The following is a 22,214-nucleotide window of genomic DNA, read 5'->3' as shown; positions in this document are numbered from 1 at the left end:
ATCTCAAAATGGGCAAATATTGACCAGCTATTTGGTCTTTCTGGTAGCATTTTATTTCTTAATCGCTTCAAATTCCAGTTTAGATTTCAGTCAATTAGTAAAACTTGTGTGTGTTAATGTACATTTAACAATTTGTTGATTGTTACCAGTTAATTATTTGATGCATTACATTGTGGTCAGATTTGTTAAAAAGAAGAAAATGTGCTGGAATATGAACCTTGATTTTACGGCCCCCACAGAGACTGAAGAGGTTTGGTTTTGAAAGGTTTCGAGAGGCCAATTTAAACCAAGCAGGGGTGTTTATAAGGGCTAATGTGAGTGTCCTTTAAAGGACCCCCTTCACCATCTGGCTTAGTGAAGTGCTCTCATCCAATAAAAAGTGGTAACGCTTTTTCCTCTTTCACGGAGCAATCAAACATGCATTCATATGCGTACATGCACATCACTTCCTATCTCGGTCTTGAACGTTAAAGTTTTGCGCTCTTCTGACCCTTTAACTTCAAGCATAACTTTTACTAATCATCTCCATGGCAACCAGACATGGATGGCTAATTTGGGGCCAGTAAACAGACTAGTGATCTTACTTTTTTTCTCTTATACTTGCACCTGATGAAGTATTGTGGTAGAATCATATCACACCAAGAATCAGACCTCCTGAGCTTGGTTGACAGTTATTATTATTTGAAGTCATTATTTTGGTGACTCAGAAATGTAACCAATATATAAATGCACAATAATTATGGGCTGGTGTTTATTTTAAATTTTTTTATTAAATATATCAGTTGATACTTGATATAAAATCAAAAATGTTAACTGTGAATGCTTATTTTCACATTTGAAGTGGATTTGCTGTCATCTAAAACTAAGTATGAATCTTTAAAACCGAATAAATGAAGAATTAATTTAGACATTTAAACAATATAACAATTTTTAGATCTGCCATTTAATGGCTCACTTGTATTAGCAAGAATTTGAATGTTGTTGCTTTTTCCTATTTTTAGTCTTTTATTGTTAGTCTATGCTTTCTTCATGTACTTTTTAATCAGTATGTTATACTTTGCATAAGGTTTTAATTTATGTTAAATATGATTGTGAATGATAAAGCTGCGTATATGTATATGTCCTGCCTTTGAACACCGGTGTCCTGTTTGAAGATGTGAAAAAGCATCGGAGGGTTGCTCAGATGACGAAACTATAATTGCAAATCAGAAGTGACCTTTTCTCAAAGCGCTCTGCGTGGTGTGTGTGCGCGCGCAAGTAATTACACAGAATTCCTCCGGAGGTGCTCTGAAAGAGTTTCCAGGTAAATCTTTCAGTGATAAATATCACAAGCCTCGCAGGCAGAGAACGTATTGTGACCAAAAATCAAAGATGCGGGTTATCAGTTTTTCAGGGACTATCCTCTGTAATTGTTCGATATGCAAATGAGGGCCACTCAGCCGAGATGAGCTGATGCTAACAGACTGCCGATTATTTTCTTTAATCTTGCGAATGTGCGTCATTCAAAGAATATTACAAAAACATCCCTATGAAATTTCTATTTAGTCGCATTTTAAAATTAGACTGCATGCTCCTACGTTTTCAGTTGGGAATCCATGTTGCACACTTGCTATTGCTTTGGAAAATATTTTTGATTTATGTGATTATGCGCATAGAGCATGTTGAAATCTGTCTTTGTTATTAGTTAATATTCATTTATGACCCAATTAAATGAACTGTACTCTCTTCCGAACACTGAACACAATATTTTTCTCACACCCAAAGGTAACAAGATTTAAGATTTGTGATGAGCATGAGCTCTTCAGTCATCGTCACTGGTCCTCACACACGCACACTAGCTCTCGCACCTTTATTGATGAGGCTGTGAATTAAACTGACAGAGAGTGGCTTGTGAATTAGCTGTAGTGGGAATAGCTGTCGATATTCTCTGGCCATGTGTGTGCGCTATAATGAGGTGGCCTGATAGCGGGTGTCTCGTGTTTGTGTGTGTCTCTTTTACACTGAGAAACAAATACTTGTAACCATTGTCTAAGGTTTTTTTTTTTTAAATGGCTATAAATAGTTTCGTTAGTCATTTTGGTTGTTATAAAGGTTATATCATGACAAATCAATTCTTTGGTCTTATTATCTGACTTTATAGCCATTTTATTATGAAAACCTGCTGTAACTTTGAAAAAATCAAAATGCTTCCCCCGCTACGCTTGTCTTTTTGGATTAGAAACCAGAAAGAATTGACGCGTGTGCATGTCATCAAAGCATGTAGGGTTAGATACTATTATTCCTAAACACTAGAAGAACTAAAGCAAACAGTAAAACCTTTTGCTGTTCCTGTCTGTGCGTATCTGCATATCCTTCTAAAGAGTACCAGAGAAACAAGCAGCTGATATGTATTTTTAGCAGAGTCCCTGATCATTTCAGTGTGATCTTAACATTTCCCTGTACACTTTTTTATGAACCTGTCACAATGAAACACAGACTTTTCAAACAGTCTGTTATTGAAGGATGCTGCAATTAAAACATATTTTGTAGTCAAAATAAAAAGCACAGCTCAAATGAGTGCAGCAAAGTTTCTCATGTCTTGTGGGAAAAATAGTGTTTACAAAGTCATATAAAATATTAAATTCACAACAGCAAACAATGGCCTGTTTTAATTCTAAGGGTCAGTGAGAGAGAGAGGAAAACAGAAAACCAAAATATGCACTATGTACTAAATTTGCACTTTTTGGTGCAAAAAGCTACCACTATATAAGTGGACTGAGGGAAAATGCAATAAAATCTACGATGTGACCTTTGAGAGATTTAGGTAGTTATGTTTTAGTAGTAGTTTGTCTTGATTGAACTTGAACTGTTTCTCATTAAGGGAGATCTGGGGGAAAAAATGAGTTTTGGTGTGAAAGGGGTTCGTGATCAACCCCTCCTGCTTGTCCTGGAGACAAATGTCATTCGTGGATGGCGTGTGATGGTTAATGGTCCTCTTTGTGGTTGTAATGATGATTTGCAGCTGGTCTTTGTAGTGGCAGATGCAGCCAAAATTAGAGAATAATTGACGTTGGCAGAATTCATTTTCATCGGTATTCCTTCTGAATGATTATAAGAATTAAATATATCAATATCAATTATTCTCTCATTGTAATTTTGATCAGAATTGTTTTGGAAAGATTCTTTGTATGTGGGTTTTTGGATCGTGGGAGTCAAATCCTTGACCATCTGTAGCTGCTCAAGACTGATGGATTTTAGCTGAGGTGGCAAGGTTTTTGAGATTTCTTGCTTTTTCTGAGTAACAGAGGAATGTCAGAATAGTGAAAATCTCCACAAATCCTGGGACAGTTGCTAAATGTAGTCTTGCACTGTTGCAGGATACACCAGGTTGGGTGCAATTGGCCCTTCTGATGTCTTCTTGAAAACACCTGGTTGACTTTGTGTTCTGTAATGTTGAAGAAGTCATCCTGTCCCTAACAATGAAAAGGTTTGAACAGCAACTGTAGTTCCAGCATGAAAACTGCTTGTTTGGCAGCAGGGGGCCTCTGGCGCTTGGAGAGATGTCTTTATCTTTTTCATAATGTATGGTAGTGCCTTGCAAACAGTGAAGTCGCTTAGTTTCTTTGTGCTGCCCTGTACAAAGCCTCAAATCCCATCCCAAGACCTATCTTCTCTGCAAAGCAATGTCCTTTGGGTGTTCTCTGTAGTTTTATTTAGCTGTGGCTTGGGTTGGGATGCACTTTTCTCACCAGCACAAGATTGAACTGTCATTGCAGTCAGTTCTGTGGAGTAGAAACACTTCTCAGACTGTTCACCTCTACGCTAGTGTTTTATTGTCTTGACATATTTTACGTTTTGTCTGTGTGAGATGATTAAGAGAAGCATTACATGATCAGAGCTCATCTGGGGCAAATAGCCCCTATCATACTTGAACAGTCATCCTGTATTTTGTTCCGTCACTTTTTGAGAGCATGAACAAAGTGAATATGACTCAGGGTTGTATGATTAAATATCGCCCACCCCTAATAATGATACATTTTTTATTAAACTCTTTATTCAGTTTTAGAATTGCTTTTTGCTCTGCAACATGTACATTTTTTTTCAGTCACATATGATGACTTGTTGATCTGTATCGTATATAAAATATTTCAAAGGATCATTTATGGTTCAGCAGCATGAATTAGATCCGCTCAGATCTCATGTTAAATGGTCTGCCCCAGAGAGAAACTAATCTTTGGATTTGAATTCTTTTTTTTTTTTTTTTTTTTACAATAGGCTAATAATCCATTGACCTAAATCTGTGCAATATTTAAAAAACTAAATGTGTGGTCACATTTACAGTTTCACACTCATTTGAATAGATAAACCATACAATTGGGATTTCCATGAGGTCCAAAGATTTGCCTATTTTCTCCCACAGAAAGTGTAACGATGTTGTGAAAAATTGACTGTTAGAAATACAGTTTGTGATGTACAGTTTGTGACTTTTTTTTTTTTTTTTTTTTTTCACGCTCATATTCTTGCTTGCTTTTTCAGTGCAGTTTTTTTTGTCTTGGTAATAGTTTTTGTTGGTAATAATAATCTCGCAGAGAGCAGCTTGAGTGATTAGGATAGAGATTGCTCTGAAAAGAGAAAACTAAAGAAGGGCCTCATCCGTTCTTTGCCACATTTTCACTCAGTCGGTCTCCACCTCTCCCTCAATCTCCCTCTCTCTAGCTTTCATTCCTTCACAGTCTCTCTCCTTTCGCTCTTCACTCTGTATTCCTTCAGAGGATTGAGTGCAAACGCTTGCATCAGCCTCCCCCTTCTGTTTGATGAAGGGATGCGGGTGTAGAGGAACTCACCCAGGCCTGAATGTGTTTGTGTGTTTTGGACTGTTGTAGTAGCCAAGTTCATCAGGCTCTTAGCGCCTCTCAATTGGAGGTCAGATTCCCTCAGTAATACGGTCTTGCTTTTTCACTCACATGTAATCTCAAACAGTTGTATAGTTGTGTAAAAAATAGATATTTGTGTTTCTCTCTCACACACACACACACACACAGAGAGAGACAACAAAGGAAGACACACTCCCACCCACTATGTGTAATAGATGACTCGACACTAAAAACACTGATTTCAGCATATGGTCCGAGTGAACTAATCTTAACCATTTGTTGCAGTTGAGAATTGGATACCTAGGAATGGTGCTGCTCTGGCATCAAAATATTTCTCTGTAATGGATCCGGTCTTTACTGATCCCTGTGCCACCGCGAAGGCAACGGGTTATTACAGCAGAACTGTTCAGTAAATACCAGTGGGACTCATTGGCACAAGCTTTCCTTATCCACTCATGGCCATCAAGAACCGGCTGCAGCTTCAGACTGATTTAAGATGACAAGCAACGTGGGCACGCCTGCCTCCTTCAGAGTGCGCCGGCCCACATCCGTTGCACAGAAATGCCATGGTTAACGAGAACGTTCTAGTCATTACGGTTCATGCAAGGCTTTCCCACATTCCCTTATCTTATCGCTCCAATATCCCTCAGAGCACCAATTAGTTTTGCTTTGATGCAACAAATGAGCATGGGCTTATCTTGCCAGACTTTATAGAACTGTTGACTTGTTTCAAAAATAGTAAATACTAACTAGTGGCGTGTGGCAAATCCCCCCTTCCACGGTAGCACAAATCAAGACAGACAGTGATTATGAGGTTATTTTGGGCATTTTTGCCACCTTTTGTCTTGATTTTACACATTCCATGCTGTAATAGATTCATCTTTCTAGATGTTGTGGGCTAAATTCAGTCGTTTAAATAGAAATCTGCACAATTAGGACTTAAAAGTGAGGGCAGAAAAGATCCCGTGAAGATTTCACTCATGTTCACGTTGTTCATGCATATTTGGTGAAAACTGCTTGGTTTTAATTTTTTTTTTTTTTTTTTTTTTGGCAAATTCTCACCAAAACTTTACTGATGTCACTGGGTCTTAAATGTACAGTGGGTTTGAATTTGAAAATTAAATTTTGAACCAAATGAAACCATGCAACTAATATGGCGTTACTTGCTTTTTTAGAAATTTTAAATGTAACATCAAGTATTTGTAGGCACTTTCTTGAATACTGAATACTCATTGCTTTTGATGGTTATCCTGTGTTCATTTTTGGAAATGGAATGCTCACGTATTCTGGCATTGGCATTGTGATTTGACATTCAGGGGAGATCTGAGTTTTGGAGGCATGATCTGTTTTTAAATCGTCATTTAAGACAGCCTAAAAGTGAGTTGTTAAGGGCTGTATTAAGCTGTCAGGGCCATGCATACAAATATCAGGCTTCACATGGTCACAAAAAGCTGGGATGTCAGAGAATTTTAAAAGTCATTTCCAAGGCTGGACAAGTCAAAGAAATTCACTGAAAGAAGTCATACAAAGGTCATGGAAATCTTGAGTGATTTATACATTTTCCTATCTCTAAAATAATTAATTGACTATGACTAGACTCCCTGCTCTTTGCAGGAGTGTAATTTCTAAAAAATGATTTTTAAAAATCCTTGTCCAGTAATCAGTCTTGGGGATTCATTGGTCAAAAGTTATAAAAACCCTGAAATGGGGACAGACAGACCACAGATTGTCTAATGGCTTTTCTGTGCAAAAATAAGAAAATATCCTTTTTTTTTTTTTTTTTTAGCTGTGAAACTCTGAATCGTATATAGATGCTTTGCTATTTATATCCACGTTGAAAATGTTTGTCAAGTGCAGTGTTTCAGATCAAACCCACCTCAAAATGTCTGTTGTAAATTATTGAAAAACAAAATGCAGATACGTGTGCCTGAATGTTTCGTCATGTGAGTTCTGGCTAAAGACACATGGCTCTTTGCACTCCGTGCATTCTCTCTTTCTGTCTGCTGCAAGGCAGTGATATTAATTCCACTAATCTGTAGTCTCAGGGGTTTGTGGGCATAATTAGGCAGTTGGATTACAGCTCATTTGGGGGATTATATTCCTGCATTAATCTCTCACAGTGGCCCAGGTTTATCTCTGGTTGGTTGGGTGGCTCCCTCCTGTTCTGTCATGTTCCTCCCACTTGTAGCCTTGCATTTTCCCACCCTGTTGCCAAGACAATTAGATGTATCAGACATGCAAAGCCATTATTTTGCAGGCAGTCTCACAGGCCAATGCTTTTGTGTGTGCTTTTTTTTTCTTTTCTCTTGACAACCAACTATTGATCTACGGCTTTGTTCACAGTGCTTCAAATTCCAAGTCCAATCTTTAGGACTGACTGTCCCCACTGTTATTTTACAAGTGATGAAATCCGATCCATTTGTTCAAACAGTGTGGTGAATATCCGTTATATCTACATGGGTTGCCATATTAATGATTTTAGTGTCTGCACTATGCCAAAAGATATGAGAAGAGCTGTCATTTCAGAGGGTAGAACACTTTTTTTATATATTTCACCGCAGTGCTGAACTCATGAGGTGCATCAGACATCATGCGTCAAGAGTTTTCCAAACCGCATATGGATATGATTTAGATTAAGACTGCAAATAACAATTATTTTGATAGTAATTTGATCTGTCGTTAATGATTATTTATTTTTTTAAATTTTAAGTTTTACAACCTGCCCAGTGTGTGTGTGTGCTAAAGAATGTAGGCTTTGCTATACATTGTGCAAAAAAGGGTCAAATATAATAATATAGCTGCAAGCAGCAATTACAGGGCCAAGCACTACGGACGAAAGCATGAGACCAACTGCAGCAATGAGTAATTGAAGCTGTGTGAGTTGTTCTGTGTGAGTTGACAATGGATTGGTGTCAATATGCCAAAGTATTGCAGAGATACGGCCTCGTGTCATTTTGGCATCATAACTCAAATTCGTTGTTGTGGTATGTGAAAACTGTTTTGTCTATCAACAAGAAATCCATAACTTTTTGTCAGCATGGTCTGAAGATGATATGATTCGATTTTTGTGAAAATCGGACCAACAGTCTAGGAGGAGTTTGAAAAAGTAGGTTTTTAAAGAAAATCAAAAGGGCAGAGAGAAAGTTTGGCTGGAACATCAGACCAACTGCAGAAAATAATAATTGAAGCCATTTTATTATTAATTTAGTCAAAACGGCAAAAAAATCATATAAAAACCTCTAGTAATATGATCTATTGGCTTAACGTTTGACCAATAGGTGGCGCTGTTATCAAGTCAATATAATGTGTTCTGTGTGAGTTGACAATGGCACACACAAAGATTGGTGTCAATATGCCAAAGCATTGCAGAGATACGGCCTCAAGTGTCATATTGGCATCATAACTCAAATTCGTTGTTGTGATATGTGAAAACTGTTTTGTCTATCAACACAATCCATAACTTTTTGTCAGCATGGTCTGAAGATGATATGATTCGATTTTTGTGAAAATCCAGATGTTTTTTAAGCGCTACAATGCAACGTAGCACAAACCATAAGGCTAAACCTGGGAAGTTTGGTATCGATGGACTCTGGAACGATTCAGGAGTCTAAAAAGGTGACTCCTGTGAAAATAAGTCAACCCCACCCAAAGTTATAAGCATGTGAAAATTGATTTTACCACTAGGTGGCGCTGCTTCGATACTTCTCAGGCTCCTTCAGGGCATCGTGACCCATACCAAGTCCGTAACGATACGCTAATTCGTTCGTAAAATATAGCATTTTACTACAAATTTCAACATGGCCGACGCCCAAAATGGCTGACATGGGGAAAATTGGATATGGTTGGACTATGATGCTCCGAATCCAATGAGACCAGTTTTGTGAATTTTATTTATTTATTTTTTTGACCAAATCATTCACAAGTTATAAGCAAAAATATGCATTTTTTATATCTCCTTACCACTAGGTGGCACAGCGCCGAAACACAGCACGTAGCCTCAGGTCATGCTTGTTATAACATACACCAAGTTTTGTGTCAATACGCCATTGCGTGCTTTTCAGCGAATTTGTTAGTGTGGTATTCGAGAACGCTTGGACGAATCGACTTGAATTCCATAAATTTTTGCCTCCATGGTCTATAGATGATCTGAGCCAATTTTGGTGAGAATCGGACGAATCGTCTAGGACGAGTTCGACAAAGTAGGTTTTACGAACAATTGAAGATAGCAAAAAAACTAAACCTTAAGATTTTTGAATTTTTGACTTGATTCGAATTTTCATTTTGTGGCTTACGGTTCAAAAGTTATTAGCATTTCAAAATTTAATTTTTGGACAAGTGGTGGCGCTAGAGAGTTTGAGTTGGAGACTCCAGATTTGGTGTGGTTACTATTGACACTATCATCTATCAGTGTGCCAAATTTTACAACTTTCCCGCAATCGGTTCTATGGGCTGCCATAGACGCAATGGCGGAAGAAGAATAATAACGCCAACGGTTTCAATAGGTGCCTATGCACCTTCGGTGCTTGGCCGCTAATAACACTTTTTAATATAGATACCAATTCTCACTATTAACTAGTTGCTTAGTAACATGCCTATTATTAACATATTGGCTGTTTATTAGTACTTTGCACTATTAGGGTTACTAACATAACTTTACCTAACCCTAACCCAGCATGTATTCTGCATGACCGTATTCTACATCCCGAATCCTACCCAATACCTAAACTTAACTACCTTAGTAACTATTAATAAGCAGAAAATAATAATAAGCAGTATATTGAAGCAAAAGTCATAGTTGATGGTTTGTTAGTAGTGAGAATTTGACCTTAAAATAAAGTGTGACCAAACATAAATAGTCTCAAACTTGCCCAGCATAATAAAGTAAACAAAATCAACCACTATGATCAGATGTTTTTTGTCCATAGAAATGCATTATTGACTAATGTAAAGTGGTGTGAATGGCAGATTGTTTAATTGATTTTTATTCTTTACATCACATTTTAAAACGTACAACTATTTACAGTGAACTCAAGATCCAGTCAGAATCGTAAACATTTATTTTTATTGGCAATTATTGTTGATTTTATTGATTAGTTATTGAATCCTAAGTTTAGATCGATTTGTAACCTTTAGATGTTCACACCACAAGTTTGAGTCAGATACACCAAAAAAAATCAGATTTTTGCTGCTTGCCTGTACAAAACCTGTGTAAACCAGTGGTATGCAGAACAGATTTTGAGACAATTCAAGGCTACACTGCTGAAAAAAAACAGCTGGGCATAGCTGGTTTAAGCTGGTCCAGCAGGTTTTCTAGTGACCAAAACCCCTCTAAAACCACCAATCCAGACAGGCTGGGAGAAACGCAGTGGGGATTGATATCAGAGTGTCCTTGTGTTTCAGCACACAGGCCGTCTCAGATCAGTATTCAGCATTGCTACACCTTACCATCTGATTCAGCTTCTCTCCTGAAGGTTGATTGAAAGATCTCTCTCTTCTCTCCCCTTTCCACATCCATCTTTACCCCTCTGCTCTGTCTCTTTGGATATGCCTTATATTCCTGACGGTAGTTTAAAGCACACATCAGTAAATATGCACTTTGATGTGCTGCAATGGGACCGTGTGGGTATGTGTGTGACAGTTGCTGTGCTCCCTGGAGCGCTTGTTCTCTCTCTCTCTCTCTCTCTCTCTCTCTCTTCCTTTCGCTCTCTCTGTCTTTATAAGATTTTCTGTTGTGTATTGAGCGGAGCATTCAAACGTGGATGGATAGATACACACACACAGATTAAATGACTTGTGGTTCCTGCAGAGAGGGATGGCAGTCAGACAGTGGGGATTTCTAATTGAGTGGTTTGCTGTGAAGAAGCTTGTTTTGCTCTTATCGCTCTCTCTATCTGTCTTTCTCGGTCTCTCACACACACATACTGATTCAGATTACAATCTTCATCATTATTACCATCAGAGACCAAGAAACAATCCCAAGGGGACATTTGAGATGTTCAAAACTTTAAAATGTTTAATGTGGGAACTTTACGCAGTGAAAATGTAGTTTTAAAAGAATGTTTTCTGCACCTTTATTTTCACTAAATGAGCATGAAAAATTATGTTTAGCTTAAAAGATTAGCTTTTATTTTTTATATTTTCTGTTTTATTTTAAAAAAAATTTTTCTATTCAGCCCCCCCCCCCAGTAAAATTAGTACTTCAACTTAAACGTATTTTATTTCAGTTAGTTACTAAAGAAGCATTTCTAATTTTGATTTAAACTTTCGAAGTTTTCATTATTTTACTTTACCATTTATTGTCCACCTTGAGGGGCAATTTGTTCTACAGCAGTGGAGAACAAGCACATATAAAACAAACAAATACAAAACCATAATACATTAAATATTAATAAATATTAAAAGTTTACAATAACCTAAAAATGCACCTTTTGCTATTTGAATTGAGCTGGGAAATAGCAAGTGGAACAAATTATTATTATTATTTTTTTTTTTCAACCAATACTTAGATTTTATTTCTGCTTTATTTCAATTAATGATTTTTTTTTAAAAGTTTTAGTGAACTGTAGCAACACTGAGGTAAGTTTATAGAATATTATTGTGATTTCAGAAGCTGTGGTACTCACATGGATGATGCAGGTATAAGTTTTGTCTGCCATGTGTCCCCTAAAATTTCCATTCGCTGAAAAGTAAAAGAAAAAAAATGACTGGCCTCTGTTTCCTATGTTTCTTAAGTGAACCCCAGTATTTGTATATTGATTTATTTTTCCTCCCATACTGTTGACAGGCATTCGAAGACATATCTAAAAATAAAAAGAGCTCTTGAGCACAGCTCTTGAAATTTTAATATGGACACTTATCAGATGCTCTATACCTGCATATAACATTTTCCTTCTTTATTGGAACATTTGTGCAAATTTCTGTGTTTGTATCCTCATTTTCCTGAGATATAAGCAAAGAGTGGCATCAATTATGCTTAACAGGTGTTTGATCTGTTCTCTGTGGGCTCTCTCTCAGACTCTGACAGTTAAAAGGCTCTGCAGATATTCAGTTCCTCTTGTTTGACTTCCTCTTAGATGGTCCTTTTATGTGTTTGTGCTCACAAGCTTGTTTCAATCTGCTCTTCTCTCTTTTACATTCAGCCTGCATCTCCTTGAAGCTAGGCCATTTTAACCATTACCTTTATATTGATCTCTGCTTTAACGGCACACAGAGCCATATGTATGTTTGTGTGTGAATGTAACACTGTTGGATAATTTTCCTCTTCTCTTTCTCAGCAACTCCTGCGAGAAATGCAGCAGATGGCCAGCCGACCATTCGCCACCATCAACGTCGCCTTGGAGACTGATGAGGAGCCGCCAGACCTGATTGGTGGAAATGTGAAGGTTAGCGTGACCTTTCGTGTGGTGACATCAGAGTGGCTTTAAGAGAGAGTGCAGTTACTGCATATGTTAATGTGCGAACGAACTGAGAGCTGAGTCACTGACTCTGTTCCAAAATCTAGTGAGCTGTGTCGCTGTCTACATAAGCAACTGCCTTCTAAAACAGCAACCGAATAAAAAGTAATTCAAAACTATACATAGGCAGTAACTCTTTTAGGACTGGCCACTTGTTCTCTCCTAATGTGACGCATACAAGAAACTCAATTCTTTTGATTAGTTTCTAATTTGCTAATCTAAAGATTCAATGCCAAAATAAGCACAAAAATACAGATTTCCCACTTTGTTTACGATTCAAAATTGTTGATTCCAAAAGATTCCCGTTAACATATTGGCAAACTAATGATTCGGTGCTCAAATAAACACACAAATAAATGCAATAGCATGCAAATTTTCATTAAATGCACATCAGTTATCAGTTAGGATGTCCAGTTTGCTTTGCTTGAAAATTCAGTCTCTGGTAATTTTGTGAAATATACAGGGAACTATTTCAGAAGAGCTTTTCACACTTGAAATAGTTAACCCTGACTCACTCTAAATCTCTGGTAAACTGAACCCCTGGGTTATTGTGCTTTTCATTTCACACCACAATCCTCTATGCGCCCCTTGGCAATAGAACTGCCATTGGTTAATGGATTTCTTGGTGTACTCACCAGACTCGACAGATACATATGAATATATGAATGATTTGAAATCTTATTTCCTTTACAAAATGACAGCCCTTTATGAAGATACATTCATATGTATTGCCACCTGCATGTTATTCTCGCCCACTACTAAAGTAACCAGCCGGCAGTGCTTTCTGATTAGTCTTAAAGGTTGAAAAATTTTGACAGGAAAAACAAAGAATATAATTTGCATGAAGCACATCAATTCTTCACGGTATGTAAGACTATTCGTTCTCTTTTTGCATGTGTGAGAGAAACGGATCGCTCATTTAAGCTACAGTGAGTGGGGTACCTACACACTAGAGTGTGTCAAATACCCTGCTCATCCTGCTTATCAATGGAAATAGTGCACTCGCTTCTCTGTAAATTGGCGATAGATGTTACTTAGTCAACTACCATTGGATAAATACAGCACACGACAGGTTTAGATGACATTGGTTGCGTTGTATGTTTGTTTTTGCATACAATCCACAATAGAAAGAGGTTTCTTTACATTATTTGATGGCACATAGTCCTTGTATTACATCACATTCAGTACAGATTTCAAACTTACATTCACAACTCGGGTAAAATATCATTTCTTTTTTCCATATAATTTCTGCATAGGCACCTATTGAAACCGTTGGCGTTATTATTCTTCTTCCGCCATTGCGTCTATGGCAGCCCATAGAATAAAGATTCAGCAAAGGGGGAATACTATGCTGAAAAATGGTGCAGAGTGCACTGATATGGGGAACTTTCTTGGTACATTTTGAAAATATTTGCGTTAAATATTAACAACAGGGCCCAAACTATGCAGTTGATGGAGTTAGTTTTCCATGCATGCTACATTTTCATGCATCCCCTGAAAATAGGAATTGAGGAAAAGATCGATCATGGTATTTTAAGAACTGATATCGAGATTGAAGTTGAAATAAAGACTGCGATTAATCGGAAAATCTAGGTTTTACCCCACACAATAAATGAAATAATTCTATCGATTTTAAAGTGGCTAATAACATATATTTCCCTCAAATCACAAAGCTCTCCAAAATGAATTCTAGGATTGTACCTTTGGAGGAAACATGATACTACCTGACAACTTGGTCAAAATGAGGTACATTACAAGGCAGTATAGATTTTTTGGAATGTGCCTCAAGAATTGTCTTGTTAGGCAGCTCACTAGGTTTTAGAACAGAACTTGTGTGTTTTAAGTCTCAAACTAAACCTCTGTGTTTTTAGGTACTCAGCAACTTTAAAACATCGCACTTTCGTTGTCTAGTTTTGACAGCTTCGTTTAATTCTGTTTGCTTTAGTTTCAAGGCTCCTTGACCCCTCTATGAGATTTACATAGTATTACAGCTATATTTGATTTCAGGAATTGTTGGTTTGTAATTACTGTTTTGCTTTGTTTGTTGTCCTAACACTGTAATGACAGCCCTAGAGTGAAGATCCAATTTAGATTTACCTCTTTTCTATGTTCTCACTTCTGCTCCATCAATGTCCTATGCCCACTATCAAGGTTTAAAAGTAATTACAATCCAGCCATCCTTGATAGCAGAACGCTATAAATGCAGTTATTTCTCTCAAATCTCATATGAGGACCCAGAGGGTGTGAAAGTAAACAACTAAACAAAGAGTGATGCACACAGAAGCTCAGTGGACATCAGAGCATTTAATGCTGTAGTTTGTGGCCTCTGACACACTCAGTATACATCTGCTTTCTCTCTCTCACCGTCACTTTCGTTTTCTTTAATTATGAGAGTTAATTAAACAGAACCTGTCTTCTGCTTGCTCAGTCTGGTTGCCTCAGATAATCGCCTGAGCCGAAACATAACAAACGCATATATAAATATATAAATGCATACATACAGCAATACGCCCCTCCATACTCATGCCGATGCTCTCAGAGGCTGTAATTGAATTTTACTAGGAGTTTCTTTTTTTTGTGTGCTAGTAGGTGTGTATGGCGTGAAAGATAAATGCAGTTCCCCCCTGCTCTGAATTGACAGTGGGAAAGTGCGAGGAGGAGAGAGATAGAGAGGAGTGAGGGGGTGAACTGGCCTCGGTAGGATAAGAAGTGGCTTAAAGAGAAGAATATATGAAGAGAAGGAGGGATGAATATGCAAGTGTGCTGTACAGTGGGGAGAATGTGTGAATGAGGGGTTGGAGAGCCGCAGTAAGCACGCAAACACTCAGTCATTGAACAGTCTTTTTGATGCATATGTGCTAATATCAGGCATACACACAACACACGCTAGGGAAACTCGGCAGTTAAGTAAAAAAAAAACAAGTGTGTGTGTATAAAAGGCTTTATTTAAGGCTTGGGACTAAGGGCAAAATGAGAGTGTGAAATGGGTCAAAGCTGGAATATGATTTGTGCGTGTGTTCAAAAACAGAAGGTCATGTGCTTTCAGCCCTGCTCTACACATGCATTAAAAATACTTCAGTCAGGACCTCTTAAGTCAAAAAGAATACCATAGACAAGCCTTTAATTCAACTTTTATTGCATATTTAAAGTTACATTTGGCGGTATGGCTCTGTTCCAAGTTTCCTGTCCTTTTCATGAGCTCCATGAAAGCCAAGACAGGGAAACAGCAGCCACTTCAGGGGCAACCCTCCCATTTTAGGAATAGGAGAGTAGCACAAAATAAACCCAGAACAGAGCAAGCAACAATGACACCAGAATGACATTGTTTAAGTTAAACAAGTTAAAGGAGGAGGTGGGATGCAAGCAGCGTACAGAGGAAGCAGCAAAGCAAGCAAACAAAAGCCGGGTTTAAGTAAGGCGCCCTGTTTGAGATTTGCCAATTGAGAGCTTGGGAGTTGGATCAGCTGATAGGGGCCGGGTTTGAATTTCTCCAATCAGCTAATAGCGGAGCTTGACTACGAGGCCTGCCTGAACTAACGCAGAATGCTTGATTTACAAAAAAATACAACGGTTTTTGTGCATGTACCGTGGTATTCTTTGAAGTACAGTACCTTGGAATATACATTAGCAGTCAGAACATTGGTACAATATATTTCACAGATATATACTAAAAGGTAATTGGGAAACATTATAAATTAAAATTATGTAAGCCTTTTCCTTTAAAATATTTTTGGCGCAGTTGTTTTGCCCTTGTTAAGAGGTGAAGAGGCAAAAATTATTATACAGCATTTTGACACCAGTGTAACAGGTGTACATATTTAGAAAATTGACTGAACGAGTCAAATTCAGAGTCAGAACTGTCTATATGTTTTAATTATGTCATTTAAATGTACTGTGGGGTCCAAATGTCTGAGACCACAATGAAAATCTTAATTTTTTTCTGTCAAGTCTGGAAATTGGTCTCGTGAATCCTTCGTGCAGACGTCAGATGTTCTTTCTTAAAATGAAACTGAGGATGCTCCTTGAATCGTTCTCAAATTATCATTTTTTTTTTAAACAGAAATCAACCCTTTTATTAAACAAGAATGTATTAAATTGATCAAAGTTTACACATCAAATGGTTTACACAGAAATAAGAAGCAGCACAATTGCTGAAAATTACAGCAATACATTGCATTTGAAAATATATTAAAGTAAGAAACATTTATTTGAAATGAATTTTTTCACATTATACTGTTTTTACTGCATTTATGATCAAATAAATGCAGACTTAGTGAGTAAAAGAGACTCAAAAGCATAACAAGCCCAAGCTTTTTAATGGTAGTATACAATTTTAAATTAAAATTCACTCATTTTGTTGTGTTATAATATAATATAATATAATATCATTTGTAAAAAGAACAAATTAAATCGAAAAAATTAAACATTTTCACTAGTTGTCTCAGGACCCCCACTGCATCCATATATATTTTTGTAACCGTATGTCTTTTTCCCCTTCACAGTCTGTGCCCAAGCCCATAGCTTTGGAGCCCTGTTTTGGGAATAAGGCAGCAGTGCTCTCCATCTTTGTTAGATTACCCAGAGGCCCCGGAGGTATTCCTCCTCCAGGACAGTCAGGTGGGTCGGTGAGCCAATGCATTTGGCCCCCACACTGAGTGCTGAACATTTTTACACACTCTGCCGCCAAGGCCATTATACTGTCGCTCAGAAACACCTCTTTGTCTTCCTCTCTTCTCAGGTCTGGCAGTAGCGAGTGCATTAGTGGACGTCTCTCAGCAGATGTGTCTGGGATATAAGGAGAAGTCGGGAGGGTTGCGTAGCCGCAAGCAGCAGCCATTAGCACAGCCCGCCACCTGCATCTGACATTTACCCCTCATCCTCTGACCTCGGACCCCTGCCAGGACTGAGTCACAGGAACACACGCTTATGGCTGGGTGGCGTGGTTTAGCCAAGCCAAGCAGACTCTGATTGGAGAAACTGAATCTCTCCTGGCCCAAGCTGAGAGAACACTACAGGAAATGAACTTTTATGTGACCCTGACTGATAGGACTTATCCTGGGCCATTTTATGATATTTAACTTATTTCAGTTATTTTATTCCATTTTTACAATCAGTAGGAAGAATCCTTGCACTGCTGCATCTCTGATGAAGGCAACACTTCACACACAGACAAACTTTTCTTCTGGAGACTTCTTTGGCTGCATGGCTATAACACAAACACACACACATGCATATAGTACAGGATATCTTTTAGAGGCATATAGTACGTCTGTGTCTCTTTAATCATGGCAGTAGTCACCACAAATTGCTTTTATTTCTTAATAATTAATCACATCTCTGATTTGATGTGCAGGAATAAGTCACAGTGAGCTGGTATGTTTACAAGCATTTTAATTTACAGTTCATCTGTGATGTCTCTCCCAAGCATTTCATGTTTGTCCCAATAAGAGGATCTACATGTTACCTTTTTCACATCCTTCCATTCTCTTTTGAATTACCTCCTTTCACATGTTCATGTAGAGATCTGAGACGTCAGTGTTTATGTTTGCCATAATGATAGTGCTGCTTCTGCTTTTATCATTTACTTCCTCTCACTTCTCTCTTATCTGAAATCTCAACCCATTTCTCAGGCACATTTCAAGGAAGGCAGAAATAAAAGGTGACTGCAGGCAGGCAGCAGGGTGGAATTAGAGCGAACAAGGACCTTGTTTGGGTTTCTCGAAATGTCAGATGTCATTTTGGGCTGGCGAAGGATTATCTGCATACACAAACGCACAAACCTGGAACGGCATCGGATACCAGGGGTATTCTCCAGGATATGGAGTGGATTGCCTAGTGCAAAGGAAAGGTCAGAGATAGAGTGAGCAAATGTGACATTATGAAATCGAAACCGGTGTAAGTGCATGTAGCGGCGCAGTCATTACATCTTTCATTATCCTGGCGCGTGGCTGTATCGAGACGGCACAAATGACCTGCTTGCCAGTTCTCGGTGCGTTTAGAGTGCCATGAATAAAGGGACACAAGTCACTAGGCCAGAACCAAACATCTAGTATTGAGAGCCCAAACAGGATGTTACTAATTTGTCCGTGATCTCAATGGAAAATTCATGTCCTGTGACACCCATCAGGAGCGAATGTAAGCCGGAATCTAAGTCTCGTAGAGAGACCGTTTGTTTTTTTTTCTCACGATCTGTTAGGGTCCAAAAGGGAAAGCGCACTCACACGTACACACAAAGTGGTCTAATGAAAGGAGCTGGTCTCTCTTCCTTCAGATGGAAGCTAATTCTCACATTGCTTTTCTCTGTAAGCCTCAAACAGTACTCCTCACACACCGACCGCACCATCTATATACAGTGATACTGTAGATACGGAGTCTGTAGTTTGTTAATATGTATAATGTAGCAGCAAGTGCACTCAAGTTTTTTGTGCATAGTGATGGACAGTAATGTGAATGCCATCTATGTTAAGGGACTTACTGCACTTGTCGGGTGGAGTATTCCAGGCTTTTGAAATGTGACTGCATTGCAGCTTCTTTTGTATGTAATATGGCGAATGTCATGAACAAACTTTAAACTAGCTGCCTACTTTAAGGAAAAAAAAAAAGACCTGCAAATTTAAACTGACCTTGTAATTAAAAATGTACATATAGAATTACATAGAACATTTTGTCTATAATTAAATGGTAAAATGAAGATGACTGCCTGTAAATCTGATGTTCTAATGTTGAGTGAAATTGCGGTGTTCTTGGTTAGCTTATCACCCATCGTTTATTTAATGAGATAACGAGCTGCCTATGGCGTTTTTTTAACTATTGAGTCATTTATGTAGCTCAGGGGGAAACGGCATCTAATGTATATATTTTTTTTTATCTTCATTGCATAGTTTGCTGTTGTAAGCATTTAAGCTTGTCTCTCACAACAGGACAGATTAAATGCATTTGTTATCTCCTTATTATCAGCAGGCGGATGTGGATAAACAATATTGTGACAACCTCTCCAGCTCGGCGTGAGCGTTTATCCAGTGCCTCTTCAGAGATTTTCCAAATGGCATTATGAGGGAACTGTCAAAGTCTCCCGTCTCGGATATATTACAGATACTTTACGGCTTCATAATTGAATGGAAATTCTCACCATTAGCTGTGTATTTGCATTTTATTAAGCACATTGTCAGGAATCCAGAAATAGAGAGGGTGAATATTCTTTTCACAAATCCCCTCCTTAAAATGGTCATTGGGGTCTGTGGAGCCTCAGAGGTCTTGACCTTCTCGACTGTATGCAATGATTAAAACCATGCGTTATAATTTAGATTTTCAAGTTCAATTAATATTTCAAGTTCAATCATTATGAATGTGATGTTTAGCTGCCGCACATCTGTTACTGCACGGTTTTTCCATTTAAAAAAAAAAAAAAAGGAACATTCCTTAAAATTACAGGACCCAGGAAGTCATCGTTTGGACTCGTTAACCGCATGCCGTGAGTACATCATGTAAATATCATTCCATTTACTCAGTTTTTACACAAATTATAGTGGTGCCTGCATTCGTCAAATTCAGCCATTTAACTCTTTAAGCAAAGTTATTTTAAGGGAAAATAAAATCAATATATCAATAATAAAAAAATCTAACATTTTTATTTATTTTGTGCATAGTATGTTATGTAAATGATAGATTAATTTACATTTAAAATTTTTAGGCAAATTTTTTTTGTTTTACTTGGAAAAATTTATTTAAAAAAAAACAGCATTTTCATTTCATTTTCAGCAGTCAACATTTTCTGAAGCTCAAAAGGATAGTTCACCCAAAAATGGAAATTCTATCATTAATTACTCTCACTCATGTTGTTCCAAACTAATCTTCGAAACAAATTACGATATTTTTGATGAAATCAGAGCTCTCTGACCCTCCCATAGACAACAAGGGAACTAACACTTTCAAGGCCCAGTAAGGTAGTAGAACATTGTTAAAATAGTCCATGTGACATCATCAGTGGTTCAACCATAATGTTATGCAGCTACGAGAATACATTTTGTGCGCAAAAAAAGCTTTATTCCAAAATGTATTCTCTTCCGCGTCAGTCTTTGCCGCCATTCTCATAGCATAGCATTCTTGCATTCTCATAAAATTACGGTTGATGTCACGTTGACTAATTTAATGATGTCCTTACTACATTTCTGGACCATAAAATATTTTCTGTCAATGCAGGGTCAGAAAACTATCCCATTAAAGAGATTTTTCAACCCCCCCAACAAGAGATTCTTTCTTCTGTTGAGCACAAAAGATGCTGCTGGTCCTCATTGTCTTCAATTATATATATTTTTTCCAAACTCTGAAAGTAAGTGGCTACCAGCAACTGTTTAGTTACCAAAATTCTTAACATACCCTCTTTTGTGTTCAACAGAAAAAAGAAATTCAGAAATATAATGACATGAATATAATGATAAAAAAAAAAATCAGCTTAAGTGTGACTTGGTGTCCGCATCCATGTTGTCCTCCTCCCGAGTCCAGATATCCTTCATATTTCCTTGAGTATGTCTTGCGGCAGTAGCACAACACTGTTACATGTGGGCGTTTTATTTTGTTGGGGGTTGTTAGTCTGAAGGACAGTGTAGATGTGTGTGCTGACCCAGACGATGCGCATAGGTGACAATGCAACAACTGTGCTCCAAATAAATGAGGGTTACTTCACTCCCTCAGTTACTCATTACCCCCTCAGCTTGAGCTGATCGGCAGGCCCACACACAATCTGCACCCACAGAACTTGAATTACAACATCAGTCATTCATGAAGCACCTCTAATACTTAATTCCACTTTTGGCTAATTTGGTAATGCTTTCTGCTATTAATAAATAAATCCCAGTATTTGTTCCAAATTAAACACGTATGACTTTCTTCTGTAGGGCAAACAAAAATACATATAAATATTAAAGAATCTTCTCACCGCTATTTTCCATATAACTATTTTCAGTTATCATTTTAGCTTGTTTTACCATATTAAAATCGATTGCTCAGGTTTTTCCCTCCAAAACCAATGCTGCATAAACATATGCTCTTACTTCATATACATATTTGGACACACAAGCATTATTCTGTACATCTGTATCTGGCAGGTTTATTTTCAGGAAATAACAAGTAAAATCCACAATTTCCACCCATTTTGACAGAAATGCTTTGCCCCGTTTTGTGATGCAGGTCGCTGATTGGTCAATAGTCTCTGAAGGTTAGAGGTCAACGCATTTACTTTTCACTCACCATGTTTGTCATCACAGGACACTTGAGAATAAAAAAGAAACACAACTTCAGATGCCAAGTGCTCATAGGATGGGGACGCAGAAAACTGCCGTCAGTCACTGGAGAGAATCAACAGACCCTCGTTGTGCTCGTTTTGATTGGCGGACATGAACAGTGAGTAAGGAGATGGGATTAAGCTGCTTGAATTCACATGAACAGGAAGTGTTTTTTTGTTTAACAGGGCGTTTTGTGCTTTTTCCAATTGCAATAAGCAGTTTGATGCAGTATTTCAGACACCCATATTCACAGGTGAAGTATACAAGAACTGCTCGGTGATCAAGGCATTCATCAAGATACTTAAGCTCTTCATATCTGTGCCATTTTCTTAGCAAACCATGCACTCCAATACAGCCACATTACAAAAATAAAGACCGTCTCTGTAACCCATTGAAAGAGCTCTCATCGCAGACACTTTTAGTGCATTACATCAGTTTCCTTTCTCTTACCGCTTGTTCTTGTGCTTCTTCAAGCAGACATCACAAAACACACTTCTATCCGGGTGAATATACAGCACATGTACCAACACCGTCCATTTGAGAGAGCTGGGGAAAAATAGATATTAAATTATGGATGATGAACAGGTGGAAATTTGTTAGGTTTTTTTTTTTGTTCTTTCTTTTTT

The 22,214-nt window shown here is 37.8% G+C and overlaps 1 protein-coding gene across 1 annotated transcript in view; it reads left to right on the top strand.

The window, feature by feature from the left end:
• Positions 1-19,701, top strand: part of LOC306884718 (attractin-like) — a 64,294-nt gene extending 44,593 nt beyond the window's left edge. Inside the window, exons 27-29 of the mRNA XM_079440852.1 lie at positions 12,128-12,235; positions 16,810-16,924; positions 17,046-19,701. Of these exons, the coding sequence (XP_079296978.1) occupies positions 12,128-12,235; positions 16,810-16,924; positions 17,046-17,170 (348 nt within the window). The 3' untranslated portion in view covers positions 17,171-19,701. The remainder of the gene's footprint in view (positions 1-12,127; positions 12,236-16,809; positions 16,925-17,045) is intronic.
• Positions 19,702-22,214: the final 2,513 nt, after the last annotated feature.

This window comes from Barbus barbus (genome assembly GCF_936440315.1).
Source record: "Barbus barbus genome assembly, chromosome: 18".
NCBI lineage: Eukaryota > Metazoa > Chordata > Actinopteri > Cypriniformes > Cyprinidae > Barbus > Barbus barbus.
This window is presented reverse-complemented; position numbering and strand designations above follow the sequence as displayed.